This window comes from Miniopterus schreibersii, assembly GCF_964146895.1.
Source record: "Miniopterus schreibersii genome assembly, chromosome: 12".
Lineage (NCBI taxonomy): Eukaryota > Metazoa > Chordata > Mammalia > Chiroptera > Miniopteridae > Miniopterus > Miniopterus schreibersii.
Window position 1 is genome coordinate 2,449,283 of NC_138112.1, and position 18,541 is coordinate 2,467,823.

Below are 18,541 nucleotides of genomic sequence, written 5' to 3' on the forward strand. Positions count from 1 at the left end.
TCTGATAAGAACGAAATTACCAAATAGCCAAGTGACAATACAGGAAGCTGTTTTTCCTCTACTTGAATTTTTACAGTGTACATTTAGTACTTTTATTTACATTAGGGGTGGGGAATGTCCGGCCCGTCAGCCCTATAGGACGCATGAAGTCATTTGATCTGGCCTTCCTGAGGCAACTGCAGGTGGGACTCGAAATTCAATAAATCTAGGAGCTTTATTATTCATAGCTAACTTTTAAGGTGATAATTCTGTATGGCCCGCAAATGATATTATAAATATCCAAATGGCCCTTGGCAGAAAAAAAGTTCCCCACTCCTATGTAAATGAATACATTTAGTATCATTCCTATTTATCGGCTACGGCAGAAAGCATTCATGTTCTTTCTTCTTAAGTCCTACAGCACCTAAAGAGTGTGTACTCAACAACTGCGACCATTGTATACTGCCAGCATTGTGTTAACGTGTTTCACCTGAATATACTCTCTTCCCAAATAAAACTACTAGCTTCTTGTGAGTCTTAATCTTAGGTTTCTCATCCCATACAGCATGCAACACAAACGTGCTTACCTGGCACAATTAACACTTTGTAAAAGTAATATGTGTTAACTACAAAATATTCAAATATTCCATAAAATCTGAAGTCCTCTGAACTTGTATACACAGAAATAATAGTAATTTGTTGTGTAGTTATTCAAGTTTTTCCCTATGGATAGTAAAAATATGTTTTACAATCAATTTTTTTTTTTTTACAAAAATAAGGTAATACTATATATATTATATAGTGGTTGGTTTTTTAAGTCAATTTTTAAAAAATCCTCACCCAAGGATATGTTTTGTTTTGTTTTAACTGATTTTAGAGAGAGCAAGGGGGTGGGGAAGAGACAGAGAGAGAGAAACACTGACTGGCTGCCTCCCATATGCACCCTGACCTGGAATCACACCCACAACCTAGGTATGTGCCCTGACCGAGACTGGAACCCACAATACCCCTTGGTGTACGGGACGATGCTCCACCCAACTGATCGACTGGGCTAGAGCTACAGGCAGCTTTCCTCCTAAATACATGTCAACTGAGCGCATTCGGCAGAGCTTTCCACTATACAGACTGGAACAGGCAGAATGGTCTGTCCTCTTCCACCCCAGATTCATGCCCTAAACCCCAAAATCTGTGAATGAGATCCCTTATCTGGCAACTTTGCTAATATGATGAAGGACATGGATCTTGAGATGGAGGAATTACCCTATTATCTGGGGTGGCCCAATGGAACCTCCAGTGCTTAAAACCAGAGGAGGCAGCCAGGAGCTGGGAACACTGTCAGCTAACAACCAGCAAGGAAAAAGGAAACCTAATCCTATAACTGGAAAGGAATTAAATTCTGCCAAACCCAAATGAGTAAGGAAATGGATCCTCCCCTGGAGCCTCCAGAAAGAAATACAAACCTGCTGATACCCTGATTTCAGCCTGATGGATGTGTTAGAATTCTGACCTACAGAACTACAGGAAAAGAAATTGGTGTTGTTTTTTTAAATGTTTTTATTGACTTTAGAGAGAGGAAGGGAGAGAGATAGAAACATTGATTGGCTGCCTCCTGAGTGCCCCCTACTGGGGATCAAACCCACAACCCAGGCACATGCCCTGACCAGGAATTGAACCAGCAACCTCCTGGTGCACAGGACAACACTCAACCAACTGAACCACACAGGCCAAGCTAAATTTGTGCTGTTTTAAGGTGCTAAATGTGTAGTAATTTGTTATGGGACTAGAACACTAACACATGTGTACATGTGGTTTGTTTCTAATTTTTTATTATAAATAATGCTGTAAGAATAACTACATCTATAGTTGTGTGCACTTGTCTGAGTATTTCTTTAGGATAAATTCCTAGAAATGAAATTGCTAATTCAAACTGAATTATTTTGATGGATTGTCAAATTGTCCTCCAAAATGACTGAACTAATTTGTACCCACATCAACATTGAGTGTGAGTGCCTGTTTCTCCACAATACTTTTTAAAAATTTTTCATTGATTGATTTGAGAGAGAGAAATATTGACATGTTGTTCCACTTACTTATGTATTGATTGATTGATTCTTAGTGCCCTGACCGGGGATCAAACCCAACCCTTAGGTGTATCTGGATGACACTCTAAGCAACTGAGTTACACAGCCAGGGCAATCACTTCTCTTATTTTTCAGCTTCTCTAGTAGTCCAGGAGTTGCCAGTAAATTTTCACAAATGAACAGATAGCAATCTATGCAAGAAAGTAAAACTGCTATAGAAATCAAATGAATCTCTTAAAAAGGAATGAAAGAACCTCTTATACAGGGGCCAAAACTGTCAACTTCAAAAAACAAAAATGTATCATTCAAACAGTCCAGATTTCCTCTACTATCCACGATGGATATAGCATAGATAAATTGGTCGATTCCTGTTTTGAAGCGTTTTCAATTCCCAAACATTCTCGGTAATTACTATGTGCTCAACTTTAAGTAGCTAATTACAATGAGACATGGCCCTTGCCTTCTAAAAACTTATGATGGGAAATACATTTAATAAATTATTACAAAGTGATAAGCCCTATAGTAGACACGTTCACAGCATCCCAGAAACATCTGGTCAAATCTAGATTATATGTGTGTAAATACCTGTGAGTGAGCTGGGGGCAGGGAAAGCAGGGTCTAGTCTGGAAAGGTTTCCTAGGAAATGAAAACCGCTACATTACAGAGAAACTATCAAGACAAAAGGAGAAACTTTTAGAGGTTCACCTTGCAGGACCACAAAATATAAAGTGGAAAGGATTATCAGAGCAAAGGACCTGGAAAGGAGAATGAACTTAACCCATTAAGTAATGAGAAGTCATCAGAGTGTGAGGCAAAGGAGTGAGGGGTCAGGTTTGTCTGCAGATTAGCAATTGACAGTAGGGAGAATAGATGATGGTGACAGCCTGAAATGAGGCAGTGGCACTGAGGACACAGAGGAGACACACTAGATATAATCATTTTTTAAAGTTTTTAAATTTATTTTTATGGTTGACAGTATTACAGATGCCCCCCTCTACCTGGCTCCTGCCTCTCCCCAGGTCTTCACCACACTATTGTCTGTGTCCACGAGCTAGGCATTTATGTATAGAAGTTCTCTGGTTAATCTCTCCTCCCCCCTTTCCTCTGAGATCTGTCAGTCTGTTCCATGCTTCCATGTCTATGGACTTATTTTGTTCGTCAGTTTATTTTGTTCATTAGATTCCAAATGTATGTGAGATCCTGTGATATTTGTCATTCTCTGACTGGCTTATTTCACTTAGCGTAATAAGCTCCAGGTCCATCCATGCTGTCTCAGTGGGTAAGAGATCCTTCTTTTTTTACAGCTACATAATACTCCACTGTATAAATGTACCACAGCTCTTTTATCCACTTATCTACTGACGGGCACTTGGGCTGTTCGCAGATCTCAGCTATTGTAAATAGTGCTGTTATGAACATTGTAGTGCATATATTCTTTCTGATTGGTGTTTTGGGATTTTTAGAATATCTTCCCAGAAGTGGGATTGCTGGGTCAAATAGTAGTTACATTTTTTAAAATATGTTTTTATTGATTTCAGAGAGAGGAAGGGAGAGGGAGAGAGAGAGATAGAAACATCAATGATGAGAGTGAGTCATTGATCAGCAACATCCTGCATGCCACCTGCTGGGGATAGAGCCTGAAATCCGGATATGTGCCCTGACCAGGAATCGAACCCTGACCTCCTGGTTCAGAGGTCAATGCTCAACTACTGAGCCATGCTGGCCAGACGGCAGTTCCCTTTTTAATTTTTTGAGGAAACTCCATACTGTTTTCCAAAGTGGCTGCACAGGTCTACATTCTCACCAACAGGGCATAAGGGTTCCCATTTCTCCACATCCTCACCAGCACTTGTTGTTTGTTGACTTATTGATGGAGCCATTCTGACAGGTGTGAGGTGATACCTCATTGTAGATTTAACTTGCATCTCTTTGATGATTAGCAACGTTGAGCATTTTTTCATGTCTCTTGGCCATCTGTATGTTCTCTCTGAAGAAGTGTCTATTCAGGTCCCATGCCTCTGTGTTAATTGGATAGTTTGTCTTCCTTTGTTGAGTTGTATGAGTTCTTTATATATCTTGGAAATTAATCCCTTATCAGACGTATCATTGGCAAATATGTTCCCCATACAGTGGGCTCCCTTTTCATTTTGAGGGTAGTTTCTTTTGCTGTGCAGAGAAGCTTTTTATTTTGATGTAGTCCCATTTGTTTATGTTTTCCTTTGTTTCTCTTGCCCTAGGAGATGTATTGGTGAGAATTCTGCTATATGAGATGTCTGAGATTTTATTACTTGCTTTCTTCTAGGATCTTTATGGTTTCAAGACTTACCTTTAACTCTTTTGTCCATTTTGAGTTTATTCTTGTGTGTGGTATAAGCTGGTGGTCCGGTTTCATTTATTTGCATGTACCTGTCCAATTTTCCCAACACCATTTATTGAAGAAACTGTTTTTACTCCATTGTATGCTCTTGCTTCCTATGTCAAATATTAATTGAGCATAATGTTCTGTTCTATTGATCCATATGCCTGTCCTTCTGCCAGTAGCAGACTGTTCTGATTAAAATTGCTTTGTAGTATAACTTGGTATCTGGTATTGTGATCCCTCCAAATTTGTTATTTCTCAAGGTTGTTGAGGCTATTTAGAGCCCTTTTTGGTTCCATATAAATTTTTGGAATATTTATCCTAGATCTGGGAAATATGCCAATTGTCTTTTAAGAGGGATAGCATTGAATCTATAGACTGCTTTGGGTAGTACAGATATTTTAATGATGTTAATTCTTCAAACCCATAATACGGTATATGCTTCCACTTGTTTATATCTTCCTCTATGTCTTTCTTCAATGTCCTATGGCTTTCAGAATACAGGTCTTTTACCTCCTTGGTTAAGTTTATTCCTAGGTATCATATTTTTTTTAATTGCAATGATAAATGAGGTTGTTTTTTCAGTTTCTCTTTCTGAGAGTTAATTATTGGTGTATAAAAATGCCATCTATTTCCAGATGTTAATTTTGTATCCTGCTACTTTGCTGAATTCATTTATTAAATCTATTAGTTTTTTGGTGGAGTCTTTAGTATAGGATCATGTCATCTGCAAATAATGAGTTTTACTTCCTCCTTTCCAACCTGGATGCCTTTTTTCTTCTTGTCTGATTGCTGTGGCTAGGAATGCCCATACTATGTTGAGTAAGAGTGGTGAAAGTGGACAAACCAGTCTCGTTCATGTTTTTAAGGGAAATGGTTTTAGTTTTGGAACATTGAGTATGATGTTGGCTATACGTCTGTCATATATGACCTTTATTATGTTGAGGTATGTTCCCTCTACTCCCACTTTGTTGAGAGTTGTTATTAAAAATGGGTGAATTTTGTTGAATGCTTTTTCTGCATCTATTGATATGATCATGTGATTTTTGTCTTTCAGTGTGTTTATGAGATGTACCACATTTATTGTTTTGCTGATATTGTACCAGCCTTGCATCCTCAGAATAAATCCCACCTGATCATGGCATATGGTCTTTTTAATGTATTGCTGGATCTGATTTGCTAATATTTTGTTGAGGACTTTAGCATCTATGTTCACCAGGGGCATTGGCCTGTAATATTTTTTCATGGTAATGTCTTTATTTGGTTTTGGAATTAGGATAATGTTGGCATCATAGAAAGAACTTGGAAGTGTTCCTTCCTCTTGGATTTTTCGGAATAGTTTGAGGAGGACAGGTGTTAGGTCTCTGAATATCTGGTAAAAACTCGCCTATACACCCATCTGGTCCAGAACTTTTGCTTGCTGGGAGCTTTTTGATTACTGCTTCAATTTCATCAGTTGTTATCAGTCTATCCAGATTTTCTGATTCCTCCTGATTGAGTTTTGAAAGACTGTATCTTTCCAGGAATTTGTCCATTTCACTGATGTTGTCCAATTTGTTGACATATAGATGTTCATAGTTTTTTCTTACAATCCTTTGAATTTTTGTGGTGTCAGTTGTTACTTTGCCTCTTTCATTCCTGATTTTATTTATTTGGGTCCTCTCTGTTTCTTGATGAGTCTGGCTAAAAGTTCGTCAATCTTGTTTATCTTTTCCTGGAACCAGCTGTTTGTTTCATTGATCTTTTGTATTGTTTTTTTAGTTTCTAAGTCATTTATTTCCACTCTGATCTTTATTATTTTCTACTTTCTACTTCCTCTAGGTTTTTCTTGTTGTTCTCCAATTCTTTTAGTTGTAGGGCTAGATCATTTATTTGAGCTTTTTCTTGTCTTGAGGTGTACCTATAATGCTATTAACTTCCCTCTCAGGACTGCCTTCACTTTGTCCCACAGATTTTGGGTTGTTGTGTGTTCATTTTCATTTGTTTCCAGGAAATTTTAGATTTCTGCCTTGATCTCATTGGTAACCCATTCATTGTTTAATAACATGCTATTTAGCATCCATGTGTTTCAATGTTTTTGAGTTTTTTATTGTAGTTCATTTCTAGTTTCATACCATTGTGATCTAAGAAGATGCTTGATATGATTTCAATCTTCTTGAATTTGTAGAGACTTAGTTTGTGTCCTGGCATGTGGTCTGCCTTTGAGAATGTTCCATGTGCACTTGAGAAGAATGTATATTTTGCAGCTTCGGTATAAAATGTTCTGTAAATATAAATTAAATCCATCTGATCTAGTGTGTTGTTTAAGGTCACTGTTTCCTTATGGATTTTTGGTCTGGAAAATCTATCAGTGATGTCAGTGGGGTGTAAAGTCCCCTTCTATGACTTTATTGCTGTCAACCTCTCCTTTATAACCCTCCAGTTTTTAAATATATTTAGGTTCACCTGTATAGGGTGCAAATATGTTTACGAGGGTTATACTCTCTAGTTGGAATGATCCCTTTAGTATTATGTAGTGACCTTCTCTATTTCTACTTATGACCTTTGTTTTGAAGTCAATTTTGTCAGATGTGAGTATTGCTATCCCTTTTTTTTTTCATTTCCATTTGCATGGAAATTTTTTTGCTATCCCTTCACTTTCATCTCGTGTGAGTCTTTTGTTCTGAGGTGGGTCTCGGGTAGACAGCATATATATGGGTCATGTTTTGTTATCCATTCAGCTGCCCTATGCCTTTTGATGGGTGCATTTAATTCATTTACATTTAAGATTATTATTGATAGGTACTTATTTATTGCCATTTTTATTCTTCATGCCTATGTCCCTCTCTGTTTCTTCTTCTTCCAACAGTCTTTTTAGCATTTCTTACAATGCTGGTTTGGTGGTAATAAGCTATTTTAGCCCTTTTTTTTTTGGTCTGGGAATGTCTTTATTTCACCTTCAATTTTGAATGAGAGCCTTGCTGGATTGTCTTGGTTTCAGATCTTTGCTTTTCATTACTTTGCAAACTTCATGCCACTCCCTTCTGGCCTGAAGTGTTTCTGTTGAGAAATCAGCTGACAGTCTTATAGGAGCTCCCTTGCAGGTAACTAACTGTCTCTCTCTCACTGCCCTTAAGATTTTCTCTGTCTTTAATGTTTGTCATTTTAAATATGTGTTTTAGTGTGGGTCTTTTTGTACTTTTTTTTTTTTTTATTGTCACCCGAGGATATTCTTTCCATTGATTTTAGATAGAGTGGAAGGGAAGAAAGGAGGGAGGGGGAGAGGGAGAGGGCGAGAGAGAAATATCTATGTGAGAGAGACACCTTGATTGGTTGCCTCCCTCATTTGCCCTGACTGGGGCTGGGATGGAACCTGCAATCTAGGTACATGCCCTTGATAGTTAAACAAACTTGCGACCCTTCGGTGTGTAGACTGACTCTGCAACCACTGAGCCACAACAGCCAGGGCTCTGTCATTATTTTTTCAGACAGATTCTCTATCCCTTGCTCACTTTCTTCTCCCTCTAGTACTACTATGATGCAGATGTTGAAATGTTTCATGTTGTCCCAAAGTTCCTTTAAACTCTCCTCATGCCTTTTAAGTGTTTTTTCTTTTTGCTGCTCTAATTGTTTTTTTCTACCTTCTCTTCGACCCTCCGCTTCATCAAGCCTGCTTTTAACTCCTTCCAGCATATTCTTGATGTCAGATATAGTATTCGTCATTAATGACTGGCTCTTATTCGTGATTTCTATGTCCTTTTTCATGTTGATGTAGTTCCCACTAAGTCTCTTGTAGTTCCCATTAAGTTCCCTGTAGTTCTCACTAAGTTTCTTGACCATCCTTATAAACATTACTCTAAACTCTATGTCTGATAAATTGATTACCTCCATCTCATTTAGATCTTTTTCTGGAGCTTCCTCCTTTTCTTTAATTTGGGGGTTGTTTCCTTGTCTTCTCATTTTAGTTGTCTCTGTGTTTGTTTCTATATATTAGATATACCTGCTAGGACTCCCAGTCTTCATGGGGTGGCCTTTTGTAGTAAATGTCCCATGGCACCCCATTGTGTGGTCTCCGTGAAATCCTGAGCTAGATGCTTTAGGACTGACCCTTTTGTGGGGTATTTGGGCTCTCCTGTTGTAACTGGGTCTTGACTGTTATTGTCCTGCTGTGGGTGGGGTCTCTTCTCAGGCTGGCTATAAGGCTCAACCCCCATCACATCATGAAAGCTGTTGTACAAGTGTTGACAGGACAAAACAAAGAAAAAAAAAAACCCAAAACAAACTAACAAGCAAAAAAACCCCACACACATAAAACAAAACAAAACAGGAAACAAAGAAAACATACAAAAGAACCTGACAACAACAGCAAAAACAACCACCAAAGAAAAGAGAATTAGGAGAGAGAAAAGAGAACAAGAATAAATGAAAAATAAAAAATAAAAAAAAAACAGAAATTGGGAAGAAAAAAGATTCTAAAAAGAAAGACGTGAGAAAAAAGTAAGAATAAAGAGTAGATAAAGGAAAATAGTAAAAAAGAAAAGATGAAAAAGAAAAAGTTATGGAAAGGTAAAAAGAAAAGAAAGATAAAATGAAAGAAAGAAAACACATAGAGTAATAAAAGGAAAGGCAAATAAAAGATATGAAAGAAACGAGAGAAATGAGAAAAATAATAACAATAATACTAATACCAAAGTAATAAAAAGGAAAAGATAAAGAAAAGAAAAACCAAAAACAATAATACCAAACAAGTGAAGTTCATCTCGGCAGATTTTAGTGCCCACTAGCATTTCCATTTGGATTCTGCTCTTATGTTGTCTGTGGCTGTTTTGAATGCTGATTTCGGTCCTCCCAGGAGGTACTTTTGTGCTAGCCAATGTCAGAAGCTGACCAAGTTTAGCTCTTGGTGCCCTGTTCAAAGCTTCAAGTGATCCACAGCTTGTAGCCACCACTGGGCTTGGCTATTCACTGGAGGGGCCAAGCTGAGCTCCTAGGCCTTTTTTTTTTTTAGCAGCATGGGACCCAAAGATGTGTCAGCAAACTTTCAGACTTCAGGGAAGATGGTGACTGTGTTCACAAACTATTTCTCTGTCCTTTGTGGGGCAGAGCCCCTTTTAGGCAGGCCAATCCAGTATGTCAGAAGCCAGGAGTTTCTATCAGCTCTTCAGTGAGAGGGAAGCACCAGCCAGGTTCCCATGAATGTGGGGGAAATGTTCCTGCCCCAGATCCAGCCCAACACTTCCTGAGACTGCTGCCTCCTCAACAGGGATTGAGATGCACAGTGGGGCATAAAGGATTCCTTAGGGTAGGGTGAGCTGTATCCCAAAGAATGGGGTATTTGCCTTTCCCCAGGCTTCTGCTGTTGGGAGGGGCTAGTGCCTCTCAGGAAAAATGGCTGCTATGATATTGAGGGTGAAAGATGGCTCAGCATAGGTATCCTGGCAGCCACCCTCCTCATGACTCTCCCCAACTCCTTCCACCCGCCCCTTTTCAGGCAACTCCAGTCTGCACCACCATCTCTCTGTAGAAACCTAGGGTGAATGTCTGCGAAAATCCTGTGCGCTAGCCCTTTAAAACAAGTGGCTTTGTTTCCAGGCGGCTCAGCTCCCTGGCTGATAAAAGCCCCAATGCTGGTTGCTGTGTGGGTGGCTGTTCATGGCTCTGGCTGTCTGGGATGGAGAACCCTGCCTGGGGTCCAGGCCTCTCTCCTCTCTAAGGGAACCCTCCTCACCTTTGGTCCACTGCTCCCGAGAGCTGGGCCAGGGCCTCTCGCATCCCCACCCTTCCTACCAGTCTCAAGGTGATTTTTGCCCTTCCTTGTTTAAAAGTCTCCTCTTCATCAAGCGGTGTGGCTCAGTTGTTGAGTGCCCACCCAGGAACTTGGAGGTCACGGTTCCATTCCTGGTGAGGGCACATGCCCAGGTTGTGGGCTTGATCCCCAGCACGGGGTGTGCAGGAGGCAGCTGATCAATGATTCTCTCTCATCATTGATGTTTCTCTCTCTCCCCCTCTCCTTTCCTCTCTCTGAAATCAATAAAAACATTTTTTTTTAAAGTCTCCTCTTCAGCCAGTCTTCAGCTGGTATTTCAGTGTGAATATTCCCCAATTTAGTTTTAATTCCAATTAGATTCTGGGAAGAAGTGGGAGAAAGATCCACCTACTCCTCCACTATCTTCGTCTCTCTTGGATATAGTCACTTAAGAGATAAAATTCAGTCTTTCAATATTTATTGAGCACCTACTATGTTCTGGGAGTCAGGTGCTGATATAAAAGAAATCTTCTTTTGTACCAAGGAAATGCACCCCACAAATTGGTAACCTTCTAGACTAGACAGTGTGTAGCCTATTAGAATCTTCTGCTTGCCCACTATTTACTAAAATCTTCACAGGCTGACCGATTGCTAAGATTTAGAAAATAAACCCGTTTATCCTACCATCTGAGGTAGTAGAATTTGACCACATCCTTTCCTAGACTTCATCTCTCCTACCTTTACTAGAGCCTTTCTAGTTTGTTTAGTTTCTACATGGACCTCCTACCATCCTCCAATCACTTTATGGCATCATCAGTTGCCATTTATTTGGTTATTAACAATGAATCCTTTTCCCCCATACAACCTAACTTTGTAATGCCAAGATTCCATTAGAGAAAAGATAACAACAACATATTCTATTCACATAAGCAAAATAGGGTCCAATTGTTTTATTCTCCCTCATTTTCTCCACCAAGCTATATGGGTAATGCACAGTTTTAGGATATAGATAGTAAGAACATGGGCCTTGAAGCCAAAATGACTGGTCACAGATTCTGGTTCAACTTGCTACCTGTGTCACCTTCAGCAAATTCCTTAACCTCTCTGTGCCTCAATTTCTTCATCTGTTAAATGAGGATAATAATAATACCTAATTATAGGGTTACATGAGTTAAAATAAGGAAAGTGTTTAGTATGGTATCTCTGACATTAGATGCTCAGTAAGTATTAGCCATTACTACTCCTCATAGTTTGGATGTCATTAAGTGCTCTATATAGTTTTAGAATACAACTCACAGTGGAGTTTGCCACCGTCTCTTAAATTGCAGACTTACCTTGGCACCAGCTAATTCCTTCATCATAAAGAGAGAATCATCAGCTCGTTCATCATCATCATCATCATAATTTGGGGAAGGAGCTCCCTCTGCTCCTTGCCTCAATAGGCTGCCACTTCCTCTAGGATCAAATGGATCTACCACAATGGGCTCAGTACCTTTAATTTCACATCGGCAAAAAGGGCAGCCCTGGCCTTCTGATTCCTGTAGAAGAAACAGGAGATGGTAACAGGCACATCTGCAAGTAGTTAAAATATTCATCCACTAGGAAATACATTTCCTAGAGATGAAAAAAGAAATAAAAAGTTTAAAATCTACCCCGCAAACCAGGCCATCCTTTATATACAATCCCCAATTCTTCAGAGTGATTATACAGCTGAGAAAATGCATCACTGGTATCCATACCTGCCAGGAGGTAAGACAGGATGTGCACATGAGGTGTCCACAGGGCTCAATCTTTACATCCTTATCATTTTCAGCACATATTTTACACAGCTGGAACGTGGAGCCCATCTCACAGTATAATTCATATTGTTCCTTTAATTAAAAAAACACAAACACAATATTACTCAGTCTATTTCAGATATTTGTTGAATGAATGAATGAATGCAACCATAAATGCTAAAAATGAAAATGTTAACGACCATTACTATCTATACAGATTTTGCTTGTATAAAGTTTCACCACAAAGCAACAAAAGTTTCACAACAGTGGTCAATGTTGTCCCATAACACAGAAATCACCTAGTCTTAGTCCTATTTTAAGGTGCATGGTTGAAAAAGAAACCACACGAAACATAAATTCACTAAATCCGGTCAATGATTTAAAATTTCAGTGTTCCAATACTTAATACAATTCTATTGTCAGTCCTATTAAGTCCATACAAAAGCATGGCTCTACTGATATGGTTATAATGTAAAACAAAACTCACCTGGGTCACTTTGATGTGGTCTTGGGGAGTTGGTTCACATAAACCTGTCAGATCGGGATTCTGATTCCGTCCATCAGGAAACAAATAGCTGTATTAAGAGTAAGCAACCTTGGGATTGTATTGAAGCCAATTTATCGCTGCTTGCTAACACAGACAAATGGTATCTAGGAATCCCCTTGTTGTAAAAGGGCAACTTTGCAAAAGTGCAAAGATAAATCTTACTAATATTTAAAAAAAAAAATAAAGAACACAGAACAGTTCCAAGAAGATAGTTTCCTAACACTGATACTCTTTCTCCAGGGCACATTGCTCCGTCTTTTAATCAGGAGTTGATAAACTTTCTGTAAAGGGCCTAAGAGTAAATACTTTAGACCCTGTAAGCCATAAAGTCTAAGTCACATATTCTTTAATTTGTTTTTTAAAAAACAACCCTTTAAAAAGAAAAAACTATCTTAGATGTAAAGCAGCTAGCCTATGTGCCAGTTTGCCAACTCCTATTTTAATCTATGAATGGCCACAAAGTATAAATTTTAAATTTAAACTGCATTTACTTTTGACCAAACACCTAAAATACTCGTTTACAGAGTTAATACTGAGAGACACTAATTTAAAAGAAATGTAACAAGAAGCAAATTAAGCCACTTGAGATCATCTACCAGGAAGCTTCTAGCATCAAACTGCTCTGACATCTGGGGAAGCCCCAGTGCTACTGTAGATGATGCATAATGGAAATGGATTTTCCTAATCCCCTTAAAATACAAGTGGTTTTCTGATACCCGGTCAACTGTTAGTACTTTCAGTGCTTACCAAATTATAATCAATTTGAATTCCCAAAGGAATAGCAATTCTGGAATAAATAAGAACTTAGTCATAAATATTAGCATACATTACAAAAGCCCAAAGCCTGAAGAAATGCTGCTGACCCACAGTGAAGTCAGGATAAAGGCCCCTAAGCCAGCTGTCATTAGGAGCAAACATCTAATCACTCTACTGCTGGGTGGTTAAATAACTGGCAACATTTCCTACTAATTGGTATAATTTTAAATCTAACATGAACTTGAAAATAAGTTAACATCTGGAAAAGGAAAAAGATAAAGTTTACTCATAGTAATAAGTGAAGCAGTACACAAAAATTTCACCTAAGGAATTCCTTTTAAATAAACAAGGAATTCTACAGAACCTGAAGGTTACAACAATATAAGCTGTTAAAATGTTTCCTGAATCTTCATCTATAGAAGGAACCTGAACTAAAGTCATTAATGATGAAGTGTTACAGCCCCTCAGTTCCTAGACTCTAGCAGATGGTAAATAGTAGGTACTCACAAGCCTTCCCTGAAGCCATCAATCAGTGCTTGGAAGAGAGGTTTATTGTGAGGGATTGTCTGAAGAATGTTCCCATCAGCAGTGACATACCCAATAGCCCACTGACCCAGACGAGTACAGCTCAGCCGGAAAATATAACTGAAAATAGAAATAAACAGAATCTTTATACATAATAAGCCCCTATTAGGGCAGAAAATAAGGCAAGGACAAAAATCAAAAGGACCATCAATAATAGATTCTTCGATGACTCCTGACCAAAAAAAAAGCAGAAGACATATAAGCCCAATTCTGAAGTGGTTCTTAAAAACATTTATCAAATCATCAGATCTGAATGAGTCAATTCTTCTGATAAACAGGCATCAATCCTATTGCAGAAACATGGCCACAGGGCAACTAATCAAAGATCATGCCCTAGCCAGTTTGGCTCAGTAGTTGTTGACCGGTGGGCTGAAGGGTCTCCGGTTCAATTACGGTCAAGGGCATATACCTTGGTCACAGGCTTGATCCCCTGCCCAGGTAGGGATCAGGGTGTATGTGGGAGGCAACCAACTGATGTGTCTCTCTCACATCGACATTTCTCTCTCTCTCTCTCCCTCTCTCTCTCTCTCTCTCTCTCTTCCCCCTCCTTCCTCTCTCCCTCCTTTCCACTATCTCTGAAAAGCAATGGAAAAAATATCCTCAGGTGAGGATTTAAAAAAATTTAAAAATAACAAATAAAAACAGACACCATGTTTCCTATATTTTAACAAAGGTCATAAGAAAATAAAATTCAGGAGAAGAAGCCTGTTTGATTCATGGCACTGACCTTCCAGGTTTGTGAATGAATTTCTGGAGCCGAGCTTTTACTTCATCATATGTCAGGAAAGCCATGTAACCAGGATGAGTTACAGCAAGACTATTCCAGTTCCTGAGCAAAGAGGACCAGGGCTAAGGAAACAAGAGATCAATCAGACCATTTGGCTCAAGACATACAACCATCCTCAGACTGACAACCTCAATCCTCAATTATAAATTCTCATTATCACAAATTTTCAATTGTACTGTCACTCTGAAGAAAGACAAATGTGTTTGGGAGATAAGAATTTTGAAAAGCTAAGAAGAAATAAATATATCCTTATAGAAAAATCTTAACTTTATAAAAGGAAATTCAAAAAATTTCAAAGCAGTTCCAACTAACAGTAGTGAGGTTAAACAACAAATGAACAAAAGAACAAAATAAGGCAACTAAGAAGTTCAAAGTAAAGGTTTATGTAAGCTGGCACACACACATTATCTTTAGAAGAAGGAAAACATGAGTTCTTTTTGAAGCATCACTGTATCTCAATATCAACAGTCAAGGATTTCAATACGCGCTGGCCGGTTTGACTCGGTGGTTAGGGTGTCGACCTGTGGACTGAAGGGTCTCGGGTTCAGTTCCAGTCAAGGGCACGGACCTCGGTTGCAGACTCGATCCCCAGCCCGGGTCAGGGTTGGGGTGTGTGCAAGAGGCAACCAATCGATGTGTCTCTATCACATTGACAGTTCTCCCCCCCCTCTGAAATGCAACAGAAAAAATATCCTTGGGTGAGGATTAAAAAGAAAGAATTGTAATACGACAGGAGAAAAGCTGGAAACAAACACAGTTGTCCAATAATAGAGAACTGATTAAATATATCATATTATAGTCATGCACCGCACAACATTTTGGTCAATAACTGACTGTATATAACTTGGTGGTCCCATTAAGATTATAATGGAGGTAAAAAAGTGCCATCACCTACCAACACCACACCCACTGTAACACTGCAGCACAACGTATTCCTCACATGCCTGTGGTGATGCTGGTGTAAGCAAACCTACCGTGTGGCCAGTCACATAAAAGTATAGCCCAGGACTCTCATCACTGATGTTTCTATCTCTCTCCCTCTCCCTTCCTCTCTCTGAAATCAATAAAAATATATTTTTAAAAAGTAATAAAAGAGGAGAGTGGGAGGATGGCAGCACTGTGAGAAGCAGAGCGCCCCTGCTCTCAGCCACAGACTCGATTTACTCCTAAAATACTGCATAACCAGCTTGGAAAAACTATAGAGAAACATACGTGAGTGGACATATTGCAAGTGGGGTGCACTGAAGAAACATCATAGAGTCTGGTAAAGGGGGGGGCGTAGGAAGGGGGAGTCCTCCCCTGAAGCCTATGCGGGGCTCTGAGCCCCGAGGCTTTGGAGGCTGAAAAGTTCCCTCCCCTTCGGGAGGGCGGACGGGCATCCAAGCAGGGATCTCACACCCCAAGCGCAGGAGAGGGGAAGGAGCGCCCTGCGGAGCGCAGAGCGACCAAGGGCAGCAGGGTGTCCCTGAGGAGGGGACGGCACCTTCCTAGGAAACAAAGCTTCTCATGGTGGCCAGGATCGGCATCTTACACTCAGGCTGCCGATAGGAAAGGCTGTGCCAAAGCATGTGGCACCCGAGTAGTAAAGAACCAGAGGTGCACTGAGCAGCCGCACACGGGGACCCTCTGCCCCCCATAAGGCATTGTGTTGAGCCCCAGAAAGCACTGAACCTGCATGGCGCGGGGGAGGGGAGAAGCCCTCCCACCCTGAGCTCCCAGTGCGGAGAGTCTGGGATCTGTGACCAGCCCTGAGGATGCCATGATGGCGAGTGAAGCCACCTGAGCTTTGCTGAGACCTGTGATGCAGGGAGCTGCGTGGAGCTGACTGTGCGTCCCCTCCGCTGAGGGCCTTGGCACGCGGACGGTGGGACCCTGCAGGGCGGACTCTCTGCCTGTGTGTTGCTTTGGGCGTTTGTGAGTCTGATCGTGGAACTGGCTCCCACCTTCCCGGCATGCACTGCGCCCAGACCAGCAGAGGCTGGGATTGAGGTCTGCACAGTAGACCGTCTGAGGGGCGGGCCTGGTGCGACCAGCCAACCAGAGCTGAGCACGGAGGGGCGGAGCCTGCGGGCCTCTCCTGCAGCCGGGAGCCCCGCCCCCAGCAGGAAAGGGGCGGGTCCCGTTCACTGAGGCCCCAGATCACCCGCAAGGCACAGTCCTGAGGGGAAGGGAGAGCAGATCACAGGAGGCCTGTACAAGAATAAGACTCTCAGGGACTGTTGTTTGGGGGCTGGAGGAAACGCTGAAAACTCCTGCTAGGGACTGGGCAGGCAAAGGGCTCACTGGAATGTGTTCTTAATCGAACTCACTGGGCCCTGGCTGCTGAAACGGCCCAGACAGAAGAGGCAACAGGCGGAAATCAATCTGAAGCTGCAGCAGGCCAGAGCCTGGGGGACTAGAATCAGAGGACAGGGTGGGGACTGAGGAGCTGGCGGTGGAGCAGAGACTAACTCCCGCAGAGTGAGCGCCTGACAGCGACACCTCTAAGGGGAGTGATACCCTGGGCTACACTAGCCACCCTGCACCCTGAAGACTCTACAGAAGGCTCTGGAGCAAGACCAGGCAACTACAAGGTTGCAAAATAGCTGACAAGAGGAGGTGGCCCACGGAGAGCCTCAGATCAACTATCTAAGGACACCAGAGCCAAACCTAGACGGCTCCTCACAGTGGGTGATACACAAGCACCTCCCAGGACAATGGAAATCAGCTCACAAAACAGTGACTCGCAGACAACATAAGCTGCCCAGAAGAAACTTGCCTGATTGACTCTTTTTTTTTTTTTTTTTCCCATTTCTTTTTTTCCTTAGGAAGAAGAGAAAGGAAAAAAATTATTTTTTCTTTTTAAATTTTATAATTTATTTTTTTAATTTTTTAAATTTTTCAATTAACTTTTTCTTTTTTTTCTTTTTTAAAGAATTTCCTTTTGCTTAGCTTGCTTTTGGTTTTGTTTCTCTGTTTTGTTTTGTTTATTTGCTTCGTTTTATCTTTGCTTCTACTATCAAGACTTTCTTGATATTCCTGATTAATTCCTGAGACATTATCACTATATCCAACAAGTTTACTGCTTTTCTCTATAGTTTCCCCCAAATCTCTTACCGGACTCCCTCCCTGCCTGGGTCTTATCTCTCTCTCTCTCCTCTAGATCCATTGGCATAACTTTTTTTCCTTCTTTTTTCTTTTCCTTCTTTCTTTTATTTTCCTCCCTTCTGTCTTCCTGTCTTTTTGTTTGTTAATTTCTCTTACTCTCTTTAATGTATTTTTAGTTTTCATTTTCAACTATTATCCTATTCCTATTCTCTCCCTTAATTTTTTGCTGGCCCTTCGTTCAGAATCTTTTCTCTGCCCCTTTTATCTCCCAGGAGCTTCTCAATTTTTTAAAATTTTAGTTTAGTTTATTATTATTTTTTTGTAAATTTTCATCACTATTAACAATATACTTTTCTCTCTCTAAGCTTTACTTTTCTTCCTGTCTTTTATTTTTACCTTTTTTTCCCCCTATAATTTGTGTTCTCCCTTCACTCTGCCATTTCTATTTTCACTTGGGTTGTTTTCACTGTGACTGTCAAGATATTTTGTAAGTTACCCCTTGTTTCCTGGACGTTTAGTTGTGTATTGTCCTGCCCTGGCAGCACCCGTACAACAGCTTACACAACGAGGTTGGTGCGGAGGCACACAGCCAACCTGAGAGGAGAGTCCTCCCAAGGACTGGTCAACAACAATCCACACCCAACTACAACAGGAGAGCCCAAAGAACCCACAGAAGGGACATGCCTAAAGCAAAGAACTCAGAAGTATAATGAAAACACACCTCTGGACTCCACTGGACTCACAATACAAAATCCCTCCCCATAAGACTGGGAGACAACAAATACATTTAATATATAGATACAAACACTAAAAGCCACCAAAATGGGGAGACAACGAACCCCAAATTAAAGGGGAAA

General features: G+C 40.5%; 1 protein-coding gene across 2 annotated transcripts in view; it reads right to left on the reverse strand.

Moving 5' to 3' along the window:
- The window catches only part of CBL (Cbl proto-oncogene), a gene marked incomplete at its 3' end in the record, with an annotated part of 112,573 nt that overhangs the window by 19,116 nt on the left and 74,916 nt on the right, over window positions 1-18,541 (reverse strand). For both annotated transcript variants that reach the window (XM_081154430.1, XM_081154429.1), the window contains exons 5-9: window positions 14,538-14,659; window positions 13,733-13,870; window positions 12,410-12,497; window positions 11,884-12,015; window positions 11,479-11,682 (exon numbers count right to left, since the gene is read on the reverse strand). In XM_081154430.1, coding sequence (XP_081010556.1) covers window positions 11,479-11,682; window positions 11,884-12,015; window positions 12,410-12,497; window positions 13,733-13,870; window positions 14,538-14,659 — 684 coding nt within the window. The remainder of the gene's footprint in view (window positions 1-11,478; window positions 11,683-11,883; window positions 12,016-12,409; window positions 12,498-13,732; window positions 13,871-14,537; window positions 14,660-18,541) is intronic.